The sequence below is a fragment of the Oncorhynchus clarkii genome, chromosome 1, assembly GCF_045791955.1.
Source record: "Oncorhynchus clarkii lewisi isolate Uvic-CL-2024 chromosome 1, UVic_Ocla_1.0, whole genome shotgun sequence".
NCBI classification, from domain to species: Eukaryota; Metazoa; Chordata; class Actinopteri; order Salmoniformes; family Salmonidae; genus Oncorhynchus; species Oncorhynchus clarkii.
The window spans coordinates 58,559,438-58,585,823 of record NC_092147.1 but is presented as its reverse complement, the minus strand read 5'-3'; the positions used below and the strand labels follow the sequence as shown (position 1 = coordinate 58,585,823).

Here is a 26,386-nt window from a genome sequence, read left to right as displayed (position 1 = left end):
GCACCATGGCAAAATGTGTAGAATTGCAGGATATAACTCTCAAACATACATTTCTCTCTCTGGGGTCAAGACTGTGGTCAGTTAAATGCTTAGCCTGTGAGGTGGGGGTTCCCCCAACCAAATCTCAGTTAGGGCCCCCTAAACGCTACCCTACTGGTATATTGGATTTAGTTAAGAGAGGTAAGTACTCCACAAATAGATTACACAAATCTGCGTGGTTATGGGAACACAGACCCACGAGCCACTGCGGCCGCTCATGATGAGTTCAGATTTTTTTGTGTCCCCCATCAAAGTTGCCCATCCCTGGTCTGGACAGTGAAGTTGGTCGTGCTCAAACATTCTGAAGGCGTTCGCATACACAAGTTGGCTTTTCATCATTTAGCAGACACTCTTATCCAGAGTGACTTACAGGAGAAACTAGGGTTAAGTGCCTTGCTCAAGGGCACATCGACACATTTTTCATTACTGGGCCAACATTCTTAACACCTACACTATCCGTCGCCTCTTGCGCCTGCAGGAAGTGAATGTTTGTGCTCGCATATACTTTTTGGAAGGGGAGGGGGAGGGGGTCTTTTTTGTTGTTTAAATTTTAATTTTTATTTTTTTTCAACAGTAACACAAAATACAAAACCCGAATATATGGACAAGAGTACATCAACTTAACACAGGCATGTCAAAGAACATTTACATTTGTCAAAAAGTTTTATGGTACATACTGCTTTTTAGTTTTTACATTTACTGATCATTTCTAAATAATTATTCAGTTCTATCTTAAACAATTACAATTTAAATAGTTATTTTTTTCTCTGCCCTCTTCATCTTATGAATAAAGAAATCTTCCAAGAAAAATAATCAAATTAACAATTAAAAGGAACTTGGGGTCCGTATCAATTGGGTCAAAATAGAACACAATATCAGTTTTCCAAATAAACATTAAAATGAGTTTCCCTTAAAATAAAGTATTCTAACTCAATCAACAATCTTCTGACATGAGAACAGTCCCCAAATAAATTGTCAATAGTTTCTGGGTCACAACCACAAAACACACATTTGTCATCAATAGCAATTTTGAGTCTGTGTACAATAATGGTCTTTATAGGGTACACTCTGTGAATTAGTTTATATGATACTTCTTCTTCTTCATATTTTCTAGACAACAACAATCATTTTTCCAGTTTAATTGTCCCAGGGCTGCCTTCCAGTATACAGTATTTGAGCAGAAGGCATAGTAACAATTTTGTTTGTGTTTTCCCTACGATTTTTGCCACACATGCCAGCATCCACACACAACCCACCAATTAATTAATATTTGTTAGTAGTTAATACTCTGATCGATTTAGAAGTGTGGGGTATTTTTATTTGGTTTTAGTGTTTTTTTTCCCATGTTAGAAAGGATGCTGTACACAAATTAAAGTTTCTACAGTCAGAGTTTTGGTTGCACACATAAATTATCTTGATTAGAAGAACTGTACTGAAAACCGCAATGTAAATCTGATACAGATAATGTTTGAATTCTTTGAAATATCTTTAAATGGTGTCTGAGCTATAGGAAAATAAACACTCACTTAATAAGGCTGACTGACCTTTGAACTCTGTTCTGACTTTCTGGTGAGGCATGATCACCCTCACTTGGAAGACAGGGAGACATAGTTTTTTTTATTGGCTATGTAAAGAAAAATAATTAGGAAAACGTTTATAATTTATAAATAGCCCTATGTGTGATTTGGACCACGAGAAGGACAGAGAGAGAGCTGTCTCTATTTTTTTTTTACCATTACCTTATGTGATACAGTTATTTCTTTATGGAGTTATCAAGAGATAATTTGATTTGTTATTCTAATTTGTTTATTTTTGTTGTAGTTGTTTATTATTATTATTATTATTTTAAGTAACCATCCTTTATTTTTCTGTGCGCTGAAGAGGTTCCAATCAACTGAATGCACCATAGTATACGTCAGTCAGAAGCTCTGCCTGGGCAGTCCCAGCAATTGTCATATAAAATCCAGAAAATCACATTGTAGGATTTTTAATGAATTTATTTGCAAATTATGGTAGAAAATAAGTATTTGGTCAATAACAAAAGTTTATCTCAATACTTTGTCATATACCCTTTGTTTGCAATGACAGAGGTCAAACGTTTTCTGTAAGTCTTCACAAGGTTTTCACACACTGTTGCTGGTATTTTGGCCCATTCTTCCATGCAGATCTCCTCTAGAGCAGTGATGTTTTGGGGCTGTTGCTGGGAAACACGGACTTTCAACTCCCTCCAAAGATTTTCTATGGGGTTGAGATCTGGAGACTGGCTAGGCCACTTCAGGACCTTGAAATTGTTATTACGAAGCCCCTCCTTCGTTGCCCGGGCGGTGTGTTTGGGATCATTGTCATGCTGAAAGACCCAGCCACATCTCATCTTCAATGCCTTTGCTGATGGAAGGAGGTTTTCACTCAAAATCTCACGATACATGGCCCCATTCATTCTTTCCTTTACACGGATCAGTCGTCCTGGTCCCTTTGCAGAAGGGATGTCTTTGGATGCAACTCAGCATTCTTTGTCCTCCAAACACGACGAGTTGAGTTTTTACCAGAATATTATATTTTGGTTTCATCTGACCATATGACATTCTCCCAATCTTCTTCTGGATCATCCAAATGCTCTCTAGCAAACTTCAGACGGGCCTGGACATGTACTGGCTTAAGCAGGGGGACACGTCTGGCACTGCAGGATTTGAGTCCCTGGCGGCGTAGTGTGTTACTGATGGTAGGCTTTGTTACTTTGGTCCCAGCTCTCTGCAGGTCATTCACTAGGTGTGGTTCTGGAATTTTTGCTCACCGTTCTTGTGATCATTTTGACCCCACAGGTGAGATCTTGCGTGGAGCCCCAGATCAAGGGAGATTATCAGTGGTATTGTATGTGTTCCATTTCCTAATAATTGCTCCCACAGTTAATTTCTTCAAACCAAGCTGCTTACCTATTGCAGATTCAGTCTTCCCAGCCTGGTGCAGGTCTACAATTTTGTTTCTGGTGTCCTTTGACAGCTCTTTGGTCTTGGCCATAGTGGAGTTTGGAGTGTGACTGTTTGAGGTTGTGGACAGGTGTCTTTTATACTGATAACAAGTTCAAACAGGTGCCATTAATACAGGTAACGAGTGGAGGACAGAGGAGCCTCTTAAAGAAGAAGTTACAGGTCTGTGAGAGCCAGAAATCTTGCTTGTTTGTAGGTGACCAAATACTTATTTTCCACCATAATTTGCAAATAAATTCATTAAAAATCCTACAATGTGATTTTCTGGATTTTTTTCTCTCATTTTGTCTGTCATAGTTGAAGTGTACCTATGATGAAAGTTACAGGCCTCTCTCATCTTTTTAAGTGGGAGAACTTGCACAATTCGTGGCTGACTAAATACTTTTTTGCCCCACTGTATGTTATTACATTTAGCATTACAGCAGTATGTGCCGGTATGTTAGCTAGTTACCTAATGTTAGTTGGATACTAATACATCGAACTTGCCAGGCAGTATATTAACCATCTGCTATCTAACTAACTAACCAACGTTTATTGACTTGATTATTCACATAATTCTTAGCTAGGTGGTAGAGTTATTGTGCTTTCAATGGACAATGTTAATTCTGGCTGTGTACTCTGATTTCAGAGCACTCTCGTGCACTGATAAATATGGTCTGGGTCAGTAAACGTCTGCAAAAAAAAGTGTAAAGAATTGTTGCCAGCAGCACAGTTACAGTCACCAACGCTCTGGATAACATGAAAAACAGCCTAACCAGCTGTGCTGGGGCGAGTAAAGTGAGGTGTTCTCAATTTATTTTGGAAGTAACTAGCCACTGTTAGCCAGTTAAGGCACGCTGGCACTCCAGATTGAATTTACGAACACAACCGAAATTATAAAATGCTTAGCTAGTCATTTGTTATGCTAATAAGCTAGCAAGAGGTTGCATAGCAACAGCATCAACTTCCGGTAGACAGGTGAAGCTCTAGTACTTTCAACTGAAACAATATTGTTTGTTTACAGTATACTAAAATTCACTAATTGTATATAGTATATACACCTTAATAATTATGTGTGTAGTATACAGTATGTGAGTATGGGTAATCGAACACAGCTCTTGACTTATTCCACATTTTGTTGTTACAGTCTGAAATCAAAATGGATAAAATAGATTTTTACACACAATACCCCATAGTGACAAAATGAAGATTTTTTTGTAGTTGACAATTTTGCAAATTTATTGAAAATGAAATACAGAAATATCTCATTTACATAAATATTCACACCCTGAGTCAATACTTTGTAGATGCACATTTGGCAGCGATTACAGCTTTAAATCTTTCTGGTTAAGTCTATAAGAGCTTTTCACACCTGGATTGTGCAACTTTTGCCCATTATTCTTAAAGAAAAATCATTCTATGTCAAATTGGTTGTTGATAACTGCTCGACAACCATTTTCAGGTCTTGCCATAGATGTTTTTTTGTTGTTGAATTTTACCCCTTTTTCTCCCCAATTTCGTGGTATCCAATTGTTGTAGTAGCTACTATCTTGTCTCATTGCTACAACTCCCGTACGGGCTCGGGAGAGACGAAGGCTGAATGTCATGCGTCCTCCGATACACAACCCAACCAGCCGTACTGCTTCTTAACACAGCGCGTATCCAACCCGTAAGCCAGCCGCTCCAATGTGTCGGAGGCTACACCGTGCACCTGGCAACCTTGGCTGGCGCGCACTGCGCCCGGCCCGCCACAGGAGTCGCTGGTGCGCGATGAGACAAGGAGATCCCTACCGACCAATCCCTCCCTAACCCGGACGACGCTAGGCCAATTGTGCGTCGCCCCACGGACCTCCCGGTCGCGGCCGGTTACGACAGAGCCTGGGTGCGAACCCAGGGACTCTGATGGCACAGCTGGCGCTGCAGTACAGCGCCCTTAACCACCCGGGAGGCGCCATAGATTTTCAAACAGGATTGTAACAGGTACGCTAGGAGTCAGGAAGCAAGTACAGGAAGTGAATTTAATAATAAATGAAACATGGAACAAAACAAGAGTATGGTACAGACATAATGCACAGGAACAGAATCAATAAAGCCTGTGGAAAGAGACAAAGGGAGTGACAGATATAGGGGAGGTAATCAGGAAGGTGATGGAATACAGGTGAGTTTCTTGAAGCTCTCAACCTACTCCACTTCAGCCCCGTCAATGAGAATGGGTGCGTGCTCAGTCCTCCTTGTCTTGTAGTCCACAATCATCTCCTTTGTCTTGATCACGTTGAGGGAGAGGTTGTTGTCCTGGTACCACACGGCTAGGTCTCTGACCTCCTCCCTATAGGCTGTCTCGTCGTTGTCGGTGATCAGGCCTACCACTGTTGTGTCATCGGCCAACTTAAGGATGGTGTTGGAGTCATGCCTGGCCATGCAGTCAAGAGTGAACAGGGATAACAGAAGGGGACTGAGCACGCACCTCTGAGGGGCCCCCGTGTTAAGGATCAGCGTGGTGGATGTGTTGTTGCTTACCCTTATCACCTGGGGGCGGCCCATCAGGAAGTCCAGGATCCAGTTGCAGAGGGAGGTGTTTAGTCCCAGGGTCCTTAGCTTAGTGATGAGCTTTGATGGCACTATGGTGTTGAACGCTGAGCTGTAGTCAATGAATAGTATTCTCACATAGGTGTTCCTTTTGTCCAGGTGGGAAAGGGCAGTGTGGAGTGCAATAGAGATTGCATCAGCTGTGGATCTGTTGGGGTGGTGTGCAAATTGAGTGGGTCTAGGGTTTCAGGGTTAATGGTGTTGTGAGCCATGACCAGTCTTTCAAAGCACTTCATGGCTACAGACTTCTTGAGTGCTATGGGTCGGTAGTCATTTAGGCAGGTTACTTTAGTGTTCTTGGGCACAGGGACTATGGTGGTCTGCTTGAAACATGGTGTTAGTCAGGGACAGGTTAAAAATGTCAGTAAAGACTCTTGCCAGTTGGCAGGTGTGCGTAATTAAGATGAATAAACTGGCGACAACCAGCACCAGTGAGGGGAGCGGGAGTAGACGTGACATGGATTTAAGTCAAAACAGTAAATCGGTCACTCAGGAACATTGTCTTCTTGGTAAGCAACGCCAATGTATATTTGGACTTGTGTTTTAGGTTATTGTCCTGCTGAAAGGTGAATTAGACTCCCAGTGTCTGGTGGAAAGCAGACTGAACCAGATTTTTTTCTAAGATTTTGCCTGTGCTTAGCGCCATGTATTTTTTATCCTGAAAAACTTCCCAGTCGTTACTGGTACTCAGTATTTGTTTTATTGGATTTGACCCAAACACTTTATTTGTTAAGTGGAGTGACACATGGGAACCCAAGAGCAGGCTCAGATGAGGAAACAGGGATGAATGAACCAAAATATTTATTGTTACACAGGGAGATATGGAGAGCAGCTCCGGGAAGCTCGGATGAGTTGCAGCTAAAACAGGTGTGGAGACTGAGGTTGGAGTTAGCCGAGTAGAACAGGGTAAATAGGTCCTGAGGGGAATCCAAGGTAGTGGTAGGGAGTAAAATCCAGAGCAAGGTGGTGAGATGTGGAACAGGAGCCAGAGCGGTAACTGCAATGAGAGGATAAACAGGGCCAGGCAGAGTAACAGGAGCTTGAATAATCATAAATGGCTAGAATCATGAACTGACTGAGCAGAGATTACAAATGGCAGAGAGGTAGTGGCAGGACTGAGTATTTGTAGAGGCCTTGATTATGGAACGAGTTGCAGCTGGTAGGGATCTGCTCTGACTCCAGCACACCTGTCTCCAACCACACAATCACACAGAGAGGGAGAGGGAGAGAGAGAGAGAGTGTACAGGGGGAGTAATGAACACCAGAGGGCGTAGCAGGAGCAGATGTGACAGTATTCATGACAAAATGTTAATTGCTTTGCCAAATTTTTTGCAGTATTACTTTAGTGCCTTCTTGCAAACAAGATGCATGTTTTGGGATATTTGTATTCTGAACAGGCTTCCTTCTTTTCACTCTATCAATAAAGTTAATATTGTGGTGGAACTAGAATGTTGTTCATCAATCCTCCATTTGATCATATCACAGCCATTAAACTCTAACTGTTTTAAAGTCACCATTGGCCTTATGGTGAAATCCCTGATCGGTTTCCTTTCTCTCCAGCAACCGAGCAACTGTATCTTTGTAGTGACTGTTTAATAGTGATTTTACCCAAATCAAAATTGCATTTGACTAAGAGCTCCAGACCTGTTGGAATATTAAATTAGGGAATATATTCCAAATGCAATCATTATTTCTTCGATCATTTTGGATCTCTTTGATCTTAAAGATTCTGTTAGAGGTTTTAAAATCTAGAGCATTCAACACTCACTCACCTTGGGTGTTATATACAACCTATTCTCTTAAACAATTAGGTTTATTCTTCATATCAATTTAAATGATTGTGTATCAACCATTTTAGTTACTGACAAAGGAACATCTAAGGCAAGGGAAGTATAAACTAATCTGGACAAACCTTCAGATTTGGATAAAGGTACAATTACGAGTTAAATCTCTTTACAATTTTATTTTACCTTTATTTAACTAGGCAAGTCAGTTAAGAACAAATTCTTATTTTCAATGACAGCCTAGGAACAGCCTTGTTCAGGGGCAGAACGACAGATTTGTACCTTGTCAGCTTGCAACCTTTCGGTTACTAGTCCAACGCTCTAACCACTAGGCTACGCTGCCTCCCCATCTACAATAGGAGATACATTTAAATTGTCCTTTTCTTTTTGATCTTTGCAAACTTTAATTCCAAGATATGTTATCACGTCCTTTACAGGAATATTACATTTTGAGTTCAAGTCACATCATTTCAACGCTCATAATTCACATTTCCTATTATTCAGAAGAGACTTGATTGGGCCAAGATACACGAGCAATGGATATTAGACTGGTGTAAATCTTCCTTTGGTCTGAGTCCAAATCTGAGATTTTTGGTTCCAACCGCCGTGTCTTTGTAAGACGCAGAGTAGGTGAACAGATGATCTCTGCATGTGTGGTTACCACAGTGAAGCATGGAGGAAGAGGTGTGAGGGTGTGGGGATGCTTTGCTGGTGATGCTGTCTGTGCTTTTTTTTAGAATTCAAGGCACACTTAACCAGCATGGCTACCACAGCATTCTGCAGCGATACGCCATCCCATCCGGTTTGCACTTAGTGGGACTATCATTTGTTTTTCAACAGGACAATGACCAAACACACCTCCAGGCTGTGTAAGGGCTATTTGACCAAGAAGGAAAGTGCTATATCAGATGACCTGGCCTCCACAATCACCTGATCTCAACCCTATTGAGATGGCTTGGGATTAGTCAGACCGCAGAGTGAAGGAAAAGCAGCCAACATATGTGAGAACTCCTTCAAGACTGTTGGATAAGCATTCCAGGTGAAGCTGGTTGAGAGAATGCCAAGAGTGTGCAAAGCTGTCATCAAGACAGGGTGGCTACTTTGAAAAATCTAAAATATAAACACTTTTTTTGGTTACTACATGATTCCATATGTGTTATTTCAGTTTTGATGTCTTCACTGTTATTCTATAATGTAGAAAATAGTAAAAAATAATTAAAACTCTTGAATGAGTAGGTGTGTCCAAACTGTTGACTCGTACTGAATATAAATAAAATACAGATTAAATAAAAACTAAGACGTTTGGTGTAGTTTTTCTCAAGTGCAAAACATGTTTCATGAAAACTAGTCAGCTCTCGTTGAATGACAACAAACAGTTAATGTTCCCACTCTAGTTAGGAGTAGTACTGTTGACCAATCACTGACGAAGGGGCGTAGACTTCGGCTACTGATACTCGACTTGCCTCAAGAACATTTTTGGTGTGCTGGAACAGCTGAAAAAAACCCTGCCGAAGACCAAAACGAACAACAAAAAGTAATAGTACTGTATATGCACGAACTGTTTTGACTGGCAAGCAATACGGTAAGCTTTAGGATGGAATCAGTGTAGCCAACTGTGTGATGATCGTCAAAGCTTAGCTTATGTAAAAAAAAAACTGACATACCTATGAAGTATGTGTAGCTAGAGAGGCCTAATAGGAAAAGGGGGATACCTTGTCCGATAGTACAATTTGTGTGCGCATAATGATAATGATAATGATGATGGTGATCACTAGAGGTACTGTAGTAAAACAGTAATAAATGTGGTTTTGTGAGAATCATTCATTTGCTTACATCAACAACAGTAGGCATGGTTAAGGTAGGCTAGGCTACTACTAGGCCTATAGCCTAATCTAATTCTTCACTGGTCCAAAAAGTTGTACCTGACATGAACTGGAGCTGTTCTACTCGAACCGAATGATAAAAAAAAGACCCGACCAGATCGGACCTGAGTGACAAATGAAATGTTATTCAGCTAATTTGTCCTAGACTATGTAAGCTATACAAAGCTGCGGTCAGGTTCTGAAGGGTCCACTCGAATATATCAGCTCTACAACATAGACCTGATCCATGACAATAGACAACTCAACCTGACTTGGACCGGAGGGACAAGTTGAATTTTGGACCCTCATGGTACACTAACCCGAATACTGGACCCAGGACCAGAACAGGCCCAAAATTCTAACTTGTTCCTCTGCCCCGGGTCTCTTGTTTTGTTCTTTTGCACAACTTTTTGGACCCTTGAAGACCTTCACCTTCTCATCATCAATTGATAAAAAAAAAGAAAAAACTGCCATTTTGGTGGTGGCTTGAGGTGGCATTGCATTATTGGCAAAGACCAGCCTCTTTCCAGAGATTACATACCTCACCAAAACTTATTCAGAAGCTGAGAAGGGCAGATGGAGGGAGGGGGACCCTAAATTAGGTCCCCTTGTAGTGTGGTAGTCTGTCATCATTAGGACATCCACTGCTGCTCTGGAGGACTAGAGGGAATCACACAGGCTGTGTGCATGTCAGGAACAGACTGAGATAGCGTGCTCATTAAAGAGAGAGGGAGAGAGTGTGTGTGTGTGTGTGTGTGTTGGGAGGGGGGGGGGGCTGGGAGAGAACACTGCTGTGCCCCAGCGAGCTCAGTAACCACCGCTTACTGCTGCTCTGTAGTTGCCATGGATACAGTGCCCTCTCTCTCATGGGTATGGAGGGATGGGGTGGAGGAGAGGAGAGGAAAGAAGTGACTCTGGCTGCTGCCTCTGCGTCATATTTATACCATCGGAGAGCTAGCTGTCTCCATCCCTCCTCATCATCTCCGCGATCCATTTCATCTCTCTGTTTCACTCTCTCTCTCTTTTTCTGGCGGTCTATTTGTCTTTGCGGTTGACCTGGTGGATGTTATAGTGAACTGACTCTGGTGTTTCTACAGCCAGCCAAGGACAGAAGACTGGAGGAGACAAAAGGAGGGGGGGGGAAGGTAAGCATGGATGGCGTGTGTGTACATGTGCCTGTTTGTGTAGTGAGGTGCCAAGTCGACAGACCGACAAAGAGGAGAGGTAAAGATTTTTTTGTGTGTTTTTTTTTTTTTTTTTTTGACCTCACCCGAGATGGATGTCATGCCCCTCAGGCTAGATTATGCCAAAGTCCTTATTTTGTGTGTGTAACATGTAATGTTCATGATGACTGTTTGTTTACCTCCAGAGGTCAACATGTTCTTCACATGTTGTGTGATGCCTCTGTGATGAGGTGTGATGCCTCTCATTCAGTTGTGTTTGTGCAAGTACTTGACTCCTCCTCTGACATTACTGTTGTGCTGTTGCTGCATGCCTTATGACAGAGAAAGACAGAGCGACACCATCTTTGTTTTCAGAGAAGCTGCTTCGGAGGGTGAGTGACAGTGTGTGAGTGTGAGCACCGGTGTGATCAACATTGCCTGTTTGTGCAGTCAGTGGTGAAGTGTATATCTCTAGGCTTAAAGCCTACCTGGTATATAAACAGGAGCCATTTCTCCAAAGCTGCAGTGGAGACAGACACACAGACGTACTGTACATGCAAACAAAAACACACATACAGACACACAAACACTCTGTGTGTGTGTGTGTGTGTGTGTGTGTGTGTGTGTGTGTGTGTGTGTGTGTGTGTGTGTGTGTGTGTGTGTGTGTGTGTGTGTGTGTGTGTGTGTGTGTGTGTGTGTGTGTGTGTGTGTGTGTGTGTGAAAATACCCATATCTGCCTTTGTTCTCAGTTCGCCATTTCAAAAACAAGAGTTCTACTGCCAGCTGAGATAATTCTGTTTTGGTCTGGCTAGACTGAGAGAGGAAACAGAGTAGAGAGATCTAAGAGCGAGAGATGTGAGGACTGACAGTAAAGGCCTCAGGGAGGGTGGCGATAGTTCCTCAGAAATGTGTCTAACAGCATGTATGACATTCAGCTCTGATGGCTTGCTCATCGACATGGCGCTTGATAGTTTGTAGAGAATGTCGTGTCCCACTTGACATTTTTGTAAAATGGTTGTTGTGTTTACTCAACGCATTGATCCTGACTGACGGATAACAAAGAGCTGTAGCTTGTGAAGAGGAGCCCCACTCCTGTGAGTATATGTGTGTGTCACTGCGAGTGTGTGTGTGTGTGTGTGTGTGTGTTAATATTCTCTCCTCACCATTCTTGATGTTCCTAAGATATTATGTAGTGGAGCGAAGGAAGAGTAGACATGGGGCTCAGAGGAGTGTGTGTGTGTGTCTTTTTGTCTGTCTGTGCACGTGTGTGTGGTGGACTGTAAGAATATTGGGGTTAGAGAGCAGACATGCTTGATGGAGAGGGGAGGCTAAAGAGACGAGAGCGCTAGCGTGTGTGTGCATTTTCTATTTTTTATTTCACCTTTATTTAACCAGGTAAGCTCGTTGAGAACAAGTTCTCATTAATAACTGCGACCTGGTGTGTGTGTTATTAATTTATTTCTTGTCAACAAACTCTTGTTTTGGCAAGCCGGTTAGGACATCTACTTTGTGCATGACAGAAGTATTTTTTCCAACAACTGTTTACAGACAGATTATTTGACTTATAATTCACTGTATCACTATTCCAGTGGGTCAGAAGTTTACAATACACTAAGTTGACTGTGCCTTTTAAACAGCTTGGAAAATTCCAGAAAATTATGTCATGGCTTTAGAAGCTTCTGAGGCTAATTTGAGTCAATTGGAGGTGTACCTGTGGATGTATTTCAAGGCCTACCTTCAAACTCAGTGCCTCTTTGCTTGACATCATGGGAAAATCAAAATAAATCAGCCAAGACCTCAGAAAAAAAATTGTAGACATCCACAAGTCTGGTTCATCCTTGGGAGCAATTTCCAAACGCCTGAAGGTACCACATTCATCTGTACAAACAATAGTACAGAAGTATAAACCCCATGGGACCACGCAGCCGTCATACAGCTCAGGAAAGAAGAAGCCACTACTCCAAAACCACCATAAAAAAGCCAGACTACGGTTTGCAACTGCACATGGGGACAAAGATCGTTTTTAGAGAAATGCCCTCTGGTCTGATGAAACAAAAATAGAACTGTTTGGGCATAACGACAATCGTTATGTTTGGAGGAAAAAAGGGGAGGCGTGCAAGCTGAAGAACACCATCCCAACCGTGAAGCACAGGGGTGGAAGCATCATGTTGTGAGGGTGCTTTGCTGCAGGAGGGACTGGTGCACTTCACAAAATAGATGGCATCATGAGGAAAGAAAATTATGTGGATATATTGAAGCAACATCTCAAGACATCAGTCAGGAAGTTAAAGCTTGGTCGCAAATGGATCTTCCAAATGCACAATGACCCCAAGCATACTTCCAAAGTTGTGGCAAAATGGCTTAAGGACAACAAAGTCAAGGTATTGGAGTGGCCATCACAAAGCCTTGACCTCAATCCCATAGAACATTTGTGGGCTGAAACTGAAAAAAATGTGTGCGAGGAAGGAGGCTTACTAACCTGACTCGGTTACACCAGCTCTGTCAGGGGAATGGGCCAAAATTCACCCAACTTATTGGGGGAAGCTTGTGGAATTCTACCCAAAACGTTTGACCCAAGTTAAACAATTTAAAGGCAATGCTACCAAATACTAATTGAGTGTATGTAAACTCCTGACCCACTGGGAATGTGATGAATGAAATAAAAGCTGAAATAAATCATTCTCTCTACTATTATTCTGACATTTCACATTCTTAAAATAAAGTGGTGATCCATACTGACCTAAAATGGAATTTTTACTAGGATTAAATGTCAGGAATTGTGAAAAACTGAGTTTAAATGTATTTGGCTACGGTGTATGTAAACTTCCCGACTTCAACTGTATACACTACCGTTCAAAAGTTTGGGGTCACTTAGAAATGGCCTTGTTTTTGAAAGATAACTGATTAGTTTTGTCAATTTTTAAAGTAACATCAAATTGATCAGAAATACAGTGTAGACATGGTTAATGTTGTAAATTACTATTTGTAGCTGGAAACGTCAGATTAAAAAAAAATGTGTACAGAGGCCCATTATCAACAACCATTACTCACTCCTGTGTTCCAATGGCACGTTGTGTTAGCTAATCCAATTAGCTAGTTTAAAAGGCTAATTGATCATTAGAAAACCCTTTTGCAATTATGTTAGCACTGCTGAAAACTGTTGGTCTGATTTAAAGAAGCAATAAAACGGGTCTTTCTTTAGACTAGTTGAGTATCTGGAGCATCAGCATCAGCACACTCATGTACTTGTCGTCTTGTCCAGTTGTGCACCGGGGCCTCCCACTCCTATTTCTATTCTGGTTAGAGCCCGTTTGCGCTGTTCTGTGAAGGGAGTAGAACACAGCGTTGTATGAGTTTTTTTATTTTCTCTCAAAAACAAGGACAGTTCTAAGTTACTCAACTTTTGAACGGTAGCGTGCATGTGTGTTTGTGTGTGTGTCAGAGGAGGCTGGTCGGAAGAGCTGTAGGAGGACGGGCTCATTGTAAAGGCTGGAATGGAATTAATGGAACTGTATTAAACACAAAAAAAATATGGAAACCACATGTTTGCCTCCGGTCCATTGATTCCATTCCAGCCGTTACAACGAGTCCGTCCTCTTATAGCTTCTCCCACTGTGTGTGTCTGTGTGTCTCCCTTGGTCTCCAGTGTCGCAGTGCTCCAGGAGGGCTTTGCATTTTTAATCGATGCTGACTGTAGTGATTAACACTGCTGTTCTACACACGGATGCAAAACAGAGGGAGGACAAGGGAGAGAGTGAGAGGGAGTGTTTTTGAGGTTATTCCTATTTACACGAATGAACATTACAAATGGACGCTCAAATCAATGAACTGCACATCAAGGCCACCAATTAAATACGAGAGCCGGCACTGGCTGATCAATGTTTGCAAAGCACATAGCCTCTGCGTGACATCATACATTTAGAACAAAAAACAGGAGATTTCCCCGTCTGTTGCCCTGTATAATCATGTTGTTGCTCTGTACAAGCACTGATACGTTTGCCACAATAAGCCATTTCAAGAGACCTATGGTTTGTCTCCTTCTCTCTCATATCTTTCTCCGCCCACCAGTGTTGCAATTTGCATATTAATGAACCAACCAGTGCACTCTATTTCCTACTTCCTGATTCTCAGAGAGAGAGACAGCGAGAGAAAGTGAGGGAGTTCCGATCCAGTTTTGTTTCATTATATTCCCTGTTGTTCTACACCTTTTTTTCACACTCTTCTCCTTGTTTCTTTCTCTTTGCACGTGTCCAGTGTGTCCATGCGTACGGAGGGAGGACTGAAGGCAGCTGTTTCCAGCAGAGCAGAGACCTACAACATGTGAGAAGATGTCTGTTGGAGGCTGCGCTTGCCCAGGTAAGTCCACCCATCTCTATCTCTCTCTCATGTGACCTCTCGTGTCTTTGCTGCTGTAAAGGTTTGATGGTATCCACATATTTGTTTAGAATGTACTGTTAAAAAAAAGTCCAACTGGTTTACAGTGTTTTTTTCCTGACTCAATATTCAGGGTACTTTATACTGTATCTCAAGGAGACTGCACAACAACTTACTAGCTATTGCTAACTCACATCTGCACACATATGTGGCTTTCCCCCATGTTGAATGAGGTAAAGATTGTAAACAACTTGGGAGCAATGTTTTCTTGCTGGGACAAGTTTAGGCCAGTGAAGCGCTCCTGCGCCCACAGAACAATCATGTTCCTTATGGAGGGAGGTGGGGGTGGGTCGAGGAGGAGAGACTGAGGGAAAGAAAGTGAGAGAGTGAAAGAAAGTGATTAAGAGGGGACACACAGTAACTCAGTGGTCCTGTTTGAAAGCTAGTTTGTTTACATTCCTGTTTGATGTTGCACTGATGGATCCTCCCCCTCTGTGTGTGTGTGTGTGTGTGTGTGTGTGTGTGTGTGTGTGTGTGTGTGTGTGTGTGTGTGTGTGTGTGTGGCTCTGTGTAAGACTGAGTGTGGGCTGTGCTGTGGAAAACTGACATGACTACGTCCTAACAGTCCGTGAGAGTCTGATCTGTAAGTACTGCAAGACAGATCTCACTGCTCTATCATGGTGGAGGTAATCACAGCCTGGTAAAAATAGAACGCACGTGTGCTAAATTATCCCCCCCCCGCACACTCTCTCGCACATGCACACACACATGCAAGCTGCTCTTTCCCCTCTCATGTCTCTTCCTCTACCACTCTCCTCTCTTTACCTCTCCCACTCACTCCCTCTTGTCTCTCTCGCTTTCTCACTCTCTTTCGCCATCGGTGGCACCAGCTCATGCAGAATGTCACATGGTCTGCCTCCTTGATTGAAGGGAAAAGGACTTGACGCAGAACTAAGATGGCAGACAGGGGGAGTGAACCGATCCACTCTTTCCCCGATAGATTGGTACTGCCTCTGCTGACTGATACCACTCTCCCATTTTCACTGTCCCCTCCCGTCAGAAAGAATGCAGTAAGAAGAGGGATGATGAGAGGAACGGAGAGGGGGATGAGGAGAGGGGGGGATGCAGAGAGGAGAGGGGGGATGGAGAGGGGGATGCAGAGAGGAGAGGGGGATACAGAGAGGAGAGGGGGGATGCAGAGAGGAGAGGGGGGAATGGAGAGGGGGGGATGCAGAGAGGAGAGGGGGGGATGCAGAGAGGAGAGGGGGGGATGCAGAGAGGAGAGGGGGGATACAGAGAGGAGAGGGGGGGATGGAGGAGGGGGGAGGGGGGGATGCAGAGAGGAGAGGGGGGGATACAGAGAGGAGAGGGGGGATACAGAGAGGAGAGGGGGATACAGAGAGGAGAGGGGGATGAAGAGAGGAGAGGGGGGATGCAGAGGAGAGAGGGATGCAGAGAGAAGAGAAAGGGATACAGACAGCTTTCGATGTGATGTCACGTGCCGCAAGGAGAGAGGAGAGCAGAGCAAAGTTGGCATGAGCCACTGACTGGAGAGAGGAGAGGAGGAATGAGAAATGGGGTTTTCTACATGGTTGAAAATGAGATGGCAGGTAAACAAAGTCACTCAGTAGAACACAATCCTTCCACTGTTCAGAGAAAGCTTTGTTGTGAGGAATAGGTGAGAAGAAGAGCACAAAAAGATGAACAACAACATCCTTCTAGCATTGCATAGCTTTATTTTATAATTAGCCAGTGAGGTATGTGGTTTAGCACTGAAGGATAGGCAGCCTATGGTGAGTAATACAAGCAAAGAGACAGCAACTATTTGCTGTGCTTTTAAATTCCATCTCAGTGGATCATGTTTGTGCGTGCGGGGACGGTTACTCGGCATGCCCATGATTGTGCCCGGCCTCAACAACCCCTGCTACCCCATATAGACTCAGTAGAAGGGACAGAGTAGATATATAGGCTCTCACTCTTTTTCGTCCCCATTGTCTCCCTCTTTCAGCTTCTAACTACTTGCTTTGTTTGCCGTTCTGTTGGCCTCCTTGTTGCTATCGCAACCAGTGAGCAGCTATGACAATCCTGACGGGCTTGTGTTTTGAGAACCGTTTGTATGTAACTAAGGGGTTATATAACGGTAACTAAGTCTGAGCTTAAATCGCTTTGTTCATCTTCATTTTTTACTTTTCCATCATAAGTGGACAAACAAAGCGGACACACTCCAACTATGCTGTTTCTCTGAGACCTAAAACCTGGAGACGTTTAAAAGATAGATTCACGGGGTGTGTGTGTGTGTGATTGCGTGTGTATGAGAGAGAAGTGTATACATATGGTCTTTGCTTGTTGAGAGAAATTATCAGTGACTTTTTGTACAGTTCACCTCATTCACTTATCTCATCTCAGTATCTTTATCAGGGTCCGTTTTCATTTGCAAGTACAAGTCTGAATCACTCTATTCAGAACAAGCATGATGCCTACCAGGGCGTGGGAGTCAACGTCCGTCCCTTCAGGAAGTGAATTCAAATGTCATTAATGAACGGACACATCATCTTTAATTCAATCGATCATTAATTGCTTCATGGAATTTGCCTTAACCCTGCTGGCCTGTCAAGTCAACACCGCTATTGGAGGGGACATGTTGTCATCTTACAGCAGGGTCATGATCAATAGGCACCAATTGGAAGAAAGTCGACAAACAAGGACTAACCTGAAATATCAATAACAAACACTAATCCCAATAACAAATGCCAATTTTCGATTCGCATTAAAAAACCTTTTCCATTGTACGCCATACTAATACTCATCCCCCAGATCTGTGTAGCTGAAAGCCTGTTGGCCAGTGAAGCACACAGTGGCGTCCATCATCAGCTCTGCCTAACCTTTTACAGGAAACACAGAGAGCAGAGTCTTGAGTAGATGGGGTGATGTAAGACAAGACACATGCGTCAGGCTTCTAGGGTAAAGGTTAGACTTGTGAATGAGACTACAGTGGGCCCCCTTTTCAGCGAGGTCTGTCTGGGTTTGAACCTGGGCCGTCTGAGCTTCACTGTGAGTTTTCCATAGGGCATTCAAGGTTGTAAATTCCATCAGCATTCCAGTTGAATACAACTAAGTTATATTGAGCATTCTGATATGATCTAGATGGTTTGATGAAGCAGAGCACAGTAAGTAGATATTCAGGACGATCACAAGAGGACGCCAAAGCATCCGTTTCATGCGTGACATGATTTCTAAAATACACTACATTGCCAAAGGTATGTGGACACCTGCTCATCTAACATCTCATTCCAAAATCATGGGAATTAATATGGTGTTGTTCCCCCCTTTGCTGCAAAAGTAGCCTCCACTCTTCTGGGAAGGCTTTCCTCTAGATGATGGAACATTGCTGCGGGGACTTGCTTCCATTCATCCACAAAAGCATTAATGAGGTCAGACACTGATGTTGGGCGATTAGGCCTGGCTCGCAGTTGGCTTTCCAATTCATCCCAATGATGTTTGATGGGATTGAGGTCAGGGCTCTGTGCAGGTCAGTCAAGTTCTTCCACACCGATCTAGACAAACCATTTCTGTATGGGCCTCGCTTTGTGCACAGGGCATTGTTATGTATGCTGAAACAGGAAAGGGCCTTTCCCAAGCTGTTGCCACAAAGTTGGAAGCACAGAATCGTCTAGAATGTCATTGTATACAATTTAGATTTCCTTCACTGGAACTAAGGGGCCTAGCCTGAACCATGAAAAACAGCCCCAGACCATTATTCCTCCACCAAACTTTACAGTCGGCACTATGCATTGGGGCAGGTAGCGTTCTCCTGGCATCCGCCAAACCCAGATTCGTCCGTCGGACTGCCAGATGGTGAAGCGTGATTCATCATTCCAGAGAATGCGTTTCCACTGCTCCAGAGTCCGACGGTGGCGAGCTTTACACCACACTAGCCAACGTTTGGCATTGCTCATGTTGATCTTAGGCTTGTGTGCAGCTGCTTGACCTTGGAAATCCTTTTCATGACGCTCCAGGCGAACAGTTCTTGTGCTGACATTGCTTCCAGAGGCAGTTTTGAACCTAGTAGTAAGTGTTGCAACTGAGGACAGACTATTTTTAAGCGCTAACAGCACTTACAGTTGGCCAATGCAGGTCGAGCAGGGCAGAAATATGACTTGTTGGAAAGGTTGCATCCTATGACGGTGCCACGTTGAAAGTCACTGAACTCTTCAGTGAGGCCATTGTACTGCCAATGTTTGTCAATGGAGATTGTACGGCAGTGTGCTCGAGTTTGTACACTTGTCAGCAAAGGGTGTGGCTGAAATAGCCGAATCCCAAAATTTGAAGGCGTGTCCACATCATTTTATATATATTTAGTGCCCCCTATAGACACTGTTTAGCAACATAACCAACGTGTGCTTAACTATGGAGTTAAACAGACAGGGTTGGCTTAGACTTTTGACAACATGTCGACTATTTCTTCTCGAAATGTTTATTGAAAACATAAATACATTTGCACAACGAGCACTTGTTGTCTTTCAAATACATTATTACAGTTTTGGTTAGCTCGGTAGGGAATGTTAGCCATATTAGCATAGACATGGCATCAGTCAAAACAAAAAATGGCATCAGGAACAAGATGGAACGAGCTGAGACGAGCCACCTACAATTCCCCACATGGTAGCTTCTTGTCATTATTGCTAGCTATCTGATTCATATCAATGTACTCTACCTGGCCATGTCTATGCACGCACATCATTTCCGTGACGTACTTAGTCAACCCGTCTATTGTACTGAACACACAATGGCACAGTGGAGGGCATAGGGATTACTGGCTTTAACAGGATGTGCTGGCATACCAGCACATTGTCCTGCTGTTTCCAAGAACTCGCTCATGCACGGGCGCAAGCTTGCACACACACACTCCCGCAAACACACAAACACGTGCACACTTGCATGCACGCACACGTACAACCATATTGTTTGTGTCTTCCTCGGTCTCTGAGATAATCCCAGCAAAGAACCACAGAAAGGGCAAGCTGTGTGTGTGTGTCTACAGTATTCTACATTCTCAGCCTGATGTGACTTTTATTCACCAGTGATGTACAGTTCTTGGAAAGTGCATTTTTTTCCACCAATCTACACACAATTCCCTAATGATAACAAAGTGAATTAAAAAAATAAATTAATTTTTTTGCTAATTTGAAAATAGAGCTATCCCCATTTAGTCGATTGTTTTGTTGATGGGCTGTTGGTTGACCGAGATTTCGTTAGTCGAGCAAAAAATATATATAATGTGGGGCAGGACATATAATGGGGTGCAAGACATCTGTATGAAAAATTACTACACTACCGTTCAAAAGTTTTGGGTCACTTAGAAATGTCCTTGTTTTTGAAAGAAAAGCACTTTTTTTTTTGTCCGTTAAAATAACATCAAATTGAACTGCCTAGAAGGCCTGCATCCCGGAGTTGCCTCTTCACTGTTGACTTTGAGACTGGTGTTTTACGGGTACTATTTAATGAAGCTGCCAGTCGAGGACTTGTGAGGCGTCTGTTTCTCATACTAGGCACTAATGTACTTGTCCTCTTACTCAGTTGTGCACCGGGGCCTCCCACTCCTCTTTCTATTCTGGTTAGAGCCAGTTTGCACTGTTCTTTGAAGGGAGTAGTACAGAGCGTTTGTATGAGATTTTCAGTTTCTTGGCAATTTCTCGCATGGAATAGCCTTAATTTCTCAGAACAAGAATATACTGACGAGTTTCAGAAGAAAGTTTTTTGTTTCTAGCTATTTTTAGCCTGTTATCGAACCCACAAATGCTGATGCTCCAGATACTCAAGTAGTCTAAAGAAAGCCAGTTTTATTGCTTCTTTAATCTGAACAACAGTTTTCAGCAGTGCTAACATAATTGCAAATGGGTTTTCTAATGATAAATTAGCCTTTTAAAATTATGAACTTGGATTAGCTAACACAACGTGCCATTGGAACATAGGAGTGTTGGTTGCTGATAATGGGCCTCTGTACGCCTATGTAGATATTCCATAAAGAATCTGCCGTTTCCAGCCACAAATAGTAATTTACAATTTACAACACAGTATTTGGGATCAATTTGATGGACCAAAAAAATTGCTTTTCTTTCAAAATCAAGGACATTTCTAAGTGACCCCAATCTTTGGAATGATAGTGTATATTTATATTAATATTAACCCTTCTTTTTTTTGATCTCCTTATTGTTATTATTATGATCCTCATTATAATAATAAGTAATGTCATTATCATTAGCAGGCTTAGTATTGCAACTTCATATGAGCCATTCATGATTTGAATTGCAATTAAGCATTTTAGTAAAAAATAAATAAATAAAGCGACTCTTGAATAATTAGCCTTAACACATAAATAAACCGTTCCATGTCGGCAATTGCATGCGACTGTTTTTTAGCCTTTTCTGTTTATTCGTGGCGTCCTCTTCATCTGTTGGTGTTCGGAGTGTGTTATAACCAATTTATTAATGTGATTATGATATGCTATAAATCAGGCCCTATTGGGCATGCGATGCATACATGTGTCACGTTGAAAGAGCAAGGGTTGAGGGAATAGGGGAGAGAGAGAGAGAGAGATCAGTAAGTCTGGCACTGGCCAGGCACAAGCAAATCAATTGCGTCCCTCTAGTTATTTGTGCGTCTTCATTTTTTTCATCAAACAGTGCGCTTAAAGCATCAGACTAGCTCAGGGCATATAGTTGATTTGATTAAAACACATAGGATGTGTCTATATGTGGAAAAATAAGTTGAAACATTTCGACCAAACGATTGGTCGATAGATGACTCTGTCGACCAAGATTTTTTTGTCGGGGACAGCCCTATTTGAAAATGAAATAAAGAAATATAATTTACATAAGTATTCACACCCCTGAGTCAATACATGTTACAATAACCTTTGGCAACGACTACAGCAGTGAGTTTTTATGGATAAGCCTCTAAGAGCTTTGCACACCTGGATTGTACAATATGTGCATTATTATTAGTTGGCTGTTGATCATTGCTAGACAGACATTTTGAAGTCTTACCATAGACGTTCAAGCCGATTTAAGTCAAAACTGTAAGTAGGCCATTCAGGAACATTCAATGCCATATTGGTAAACAACTCCAGTGTATATTTGGCAAAGCGTTTTAGGTTATTGTTCTGCTAAAAGTTGAATTTGTCTCCCAGTGTCTATTGGAAAGCAGACTGAACAACGTTTTCCTTTAGGATTTTGTCAATGCTTAGTTAGCTCTATTCCATTTATGTGTATCCTAAAAAAAATCCATTGCCAATGACCAGCATACCCATAAAATGATGCAGCCCCCACCATGCTTGAAAATATGAAGTGGTACTCTTGTATTCAGGACATAAAGTACATTTCTTTGCAACATTTTTTTACAGTTTTACTTTAGTGCCTTATTGCATACAGGATGCATGTTTTGGAATATTTTTATTCTGTACAGGCTTTCTTCCTTTTCACTCTGTAGTTACTCCACAATAATAACCTAAATTATAATGTAATTAATCCAAGACTAACTGTTTTAAAGTCACCATTAGCCTCATGGTGAAATCCCTGAGCAGTTTCCTTCCTCTCTGGCAACTGAGTTAGGAAGGGACGCCTGTTTCTTTGTAGTGACTAGGTGTATATAACTTCACCATGCTTAAAGGGATATTCTATCACATTTTAGGAAAGACCCAGATGCAGACAGTGTCGAAGTAACAAAAGTGTATTATTAGAACAGGGGGCAGGCAAAACGACAGGTTGCGGGCAGGCAGAGGTCAGTAATCCAGTGTGGTGGGACAAGGTACAGGATGGCAGGAAAGCTCAGGGCAGAAAGAATGGTCAAAACCGGGAAAACAAGAACTAGAAAAAGTCAGGATCAAGGGGAAAAACGCTGGTAGGCTTGACAAACAAAACAAACGGGCAACAGACAGAGAACACATGTATAAATACACTGGGGGGGAAGATGGGTGACACCTGGAGGGGGGAGGAGACAAGCACAAAGACAGGTGAAACAGATCAGGGTGTGACATATTCAATGTCTGCTTTTTTTTTACCCATCTACTTATAGGTTCCCTTCTTTGCGAGGCATTGGAAACCTTCCTGGTCTTTATGGTTGAACCTATGTTTGAAATTCACTGCTAGACTGAGGGACCTGATAGATCATTGTATGTGTGGGGTACAGAGATGAGGTAGTCATTCATACATCATGTACACAGAGCAAGTCTATGCAACTTATTACGTGACATGTTAAGCAAATCTTTACTCCTGCACTTATTTAGGCTTATCATAATAAAGGGGTTGAATACTTATTGAAGGCACCGTATCAGATCACACAGTCTATTATTGAGTTCCACAGACAAAAGAGAGAAGCTGTTTTTCATCTGGTCCAGTAGAGGGGGATGCTTTTTCACAAGTCTCTCGCTCTACCTCTCCACCCCTACCTCTACCTACCTCTTCAGAAGGCAACAATTAGTGAGGCGTGACTGCCTCTCATATGGAACAAACAACAGGCTGGGAATTAGGCTAGTAGTGGGATTCTCATTCTTGTTTCATTAATACAAGAAAAATATATACTTTCCTCTGCTCCTTACATTCCCCCCTCTCCTTCCATCCCTCCTAACTTTCTTCCTTCCTAGCTTTCTTCCCACCTTTCCTCCCTCCCTGACCAGTCCACCAAAGAGTAGAGATTGGGTGGATTGGGTTGGGTTAACACAGATTAGTGATCACTGGTCATGAGTGAGTGTGTACTAAGACGGAGCCCTGTTTGCCATCTAGTGCCTGCCTTTTAGGACCCCCCCCAAAAATATATAAAAACATTTGAGAAAATATTGAATTTGGCCTTTACTACTATAGCCCAGAGAAATGCATTAAATAACATATAAATGGCAAAAAAAAAAGACAGTCAAGAAATAAATCATAAGGATCAAGGTTTAAACCGATACCGTTTTACCTTCAGACGAGTAAGAGCAAAACAGAGAATCTACCCTTTTCACGATTGGGGTCACGTTAGTTTGTAGCCCAAACGGTTCGGATGCTACAAACTGAAGTTGACACATCGACGGTGCAGACTTCAGAGTCCCGACACTTGTGGGGGTTCGAGAGCAAAACTGTGACCAACATCGTGTTTGTGAGTCTCCCCTGTCAATGGAATGGTCATAATAGTTCTGTAGGTCAAACCGTTCAGATGCTACAGATGTTTTCGTGAGAATAACGATTTTTCAGGATGTCTCAAGGTCTGTCCAACACTGCTCTAGCTCTGTCACCTTTCACGACATCGGCGGATGCAGAGGATTGAGACACATCCAATGCAAAAAAAAACACTATCTCTAGCTGTAATATGTTACTTAGATTGATACACCAGTGTGTCAATCGACTCGAGGGGGTTAAACACAGAGGGGAAATGTGTACAGCTGTCCCGACGCTCTGTAACCATTAATAATCACAGCGTGATTAACCTCAAACTCTACTTTCATATCGCCACGAAATAACTTTACAAATACAAAGGATCCACTTACTGTGCGACATTTTAACACATATTCCCACAAAGATGTTTTGCATTGTACTTCCTGAGCTAATTGAAACGCTGGAAGGAAAAAACAAACAAACATTGCAATCAAGGATAAATTGTTTCTAGATACAGCATTTCACACCAAATCAGCTCCGCTATTCATCAAAAGAGACTTTTTGGCCCTGACGGAGACATGGTCACCCCACAAAAACACTCCTACTCCAGCTGCTCTCTCTTCATCTTACTATGTGTTCTCTCATAGTCTGAGAGCATCTGGTTGTCATGGTGGCATAGGGATACTAATTTCTTCTAAGTGGAGATTTTCTCTTTTCCTCCCCTCATGTCCATCTCATTTGAATTCCATGTTGTCATGGTCACTTGTCCACTCAGGCTTAACATTGTTGTCATCTATCGCCCACCAGGTGCCATTAGAGTTCCTCAATCAGCTTGACACCTTGATAAGCTAATTTCCTGACGATGATTCGCCACTCATAGTACTGGGCGACTTCAACCTCCCGACGTCTACGTTCAATTAATTTATTTCCCAGTCCCCTCCCACTCAAGGCAGGCCACTTTACTATATGCTGTTCGCGTACTAATCTCACTGCAACCCCCCCTCCAGGTCTTTGATCACTACTTAGTTTCCTTTTCCGTCTCGCTCTCCTCCAGCCCCTACCAAGATGGTCAAGTGTCGTCGCAATCTTAACTCTCTTAACTCTCGCCCACTGCTCTCTCCTCTTATCCAATCATCTCTCCCTTCTGCTAAATCCTTCTCCCCTCCAGTCTCCTGATTCTGCCTCTTTGACCCTACTCTCCTCCTGTTTCGCATCCTACGACTCTCACTTTAACCTTTCCTCTCAGCCGGCTTGGCCCTCTCCTCCTGCTCCGTGGCTGTGACACCATTGCGAGATCACAGAACATAGCTGCGGGCAGCTGAGCGAAAATGGAGAAAACGTAACTTCCGGAGGATCTATCATCCTTTCTCTACCTTCTCTTCCAGCTGCTAAAGCCACTTTCTATCACTCTAAAATATCAAGATTCTGCCTCTTTGCCACCTTCTCTCTTCCTTAATCCTCCAACACCTAATTCCCCTCCCTCTCTACAGATGACTGTCAACCACTTTGAAAAGAAGGTTGACGATATCCGCTCCTAATTCACTCAGCCTATTGACTATTGAGTCCACTGGTCCCTCTCACACAAAACATGCCTTGGTCTCTTTCTCCCCTCTCTTTCCAGATGAAATCCTGTGACTAGTGATGTCAGTCCGTCCGACAACTTGCACATTCAACCCAATCCCCTCTTCCCATCTCCAGACCTTGTCCTACAGTTAAAGTCGGAGGTTTACATATAGTTAGGTCTGAGTCATTAAAACTTATTTTTCAACCACTCCACAAATTTCTTGTTAACAAACTATAGTTTTGGCAAGTCGGTTAGGACATCTACTTTGTGCGTGACAAGTCATTTTTCCAACAATTGTTTACAGACAGATTATGTGACTTATAATTCACTGTATCATAATTCCAGTGGGTCAGAAGTTTACATACACTAAGTTGACTGTGCCTTTAAACAGCTTGGAAAACTCCAGAAAATGATGTCATGGCTTTAGAAGCTTCTGATAGGCTAGTTGACATCATTTGAGTCAATTGGAGGTGTACCTGTGGATGTATTTCAAGGCCTACCTTCAAACTCAGTGCCTCTTTGCTTGACATCATGGGAAAATCTTTTAGAAATCAGCCAAGACCTCAGAAAAAAAATTGTAGACATCCACAAGTCTGGTTCATCCTTGGGAGCAATTTCCAGATGCCTGAAGGTACTACATCTGTATAAACAATAGTACGCAAGCATAAACACCATGGGACCACGCAGCCGTCATACAGCCCAGGAAGGAGCGGTCTGTCTGTTAGAGATTAAAGTACTTTGGTGCGAAAAGTGCAAATCAGTCCCAGAACAGAAGATGCTGGAGGAAACAGTTACAAAAGTATATATATACACAGTAAAAACGAGTCCTATATCGACATAACCTGATAGACCGCTCAACAAGGCAGAAGCCACGGCTCCAAAACCACCATAAAAAAGCCAGACTACGGTTTGCAACTGCACAT

General features: G+C 42.6%; 1 protein-coding gene across 32 annotated transcripts in view; it reads left to right on the top strand.

Moving 5' to 3' along the window:
• The first annotated feature begins 8,791 nt into the window (after positions 1-8,791).
• The window catches only part of LOC139409590 (LIM domain-binding protein 1-like), a 46,947-nt gene continuing 29,352 nt past the window's right edge, over positions 8,792-26,386 (top strand). For 3 of the 32 annotated variants that reach the window (XM_071154998.1, XM_071155132.1, XM_071155053.1), the window contains exons 1-5: positions 8,819-8,954; positions 10,332-10,379; positions 10,740-10,789; positions 11,460-11,491; positions 14,652-14,753. In XM_071154998.1, coding sequence (XP_071011099.1) covers positions 14,726-14,753 — 28 coding nt within the window. In that variant the 5' untranslated portion in view covers positions 8,819-8,954; positions 10,332-10,379; positions 10,740-10,789; positions 11,460-11,491; positions 14,652-14,725. Of the gene's footprint in view, positions 8,955-10,306; positions 10,380-10,739; positions 10,790-11,459; positions 11,492-14,043; positions 14,173-14,465; positions 14,550-14,651; positions 14,754-26,386 lie in introns of those variants that run through there. The other 29 variants (XM_071155047.1, XM_071155122.1, XM_071155015.1 and 26 more) reach the window with 27 other exon arrangements.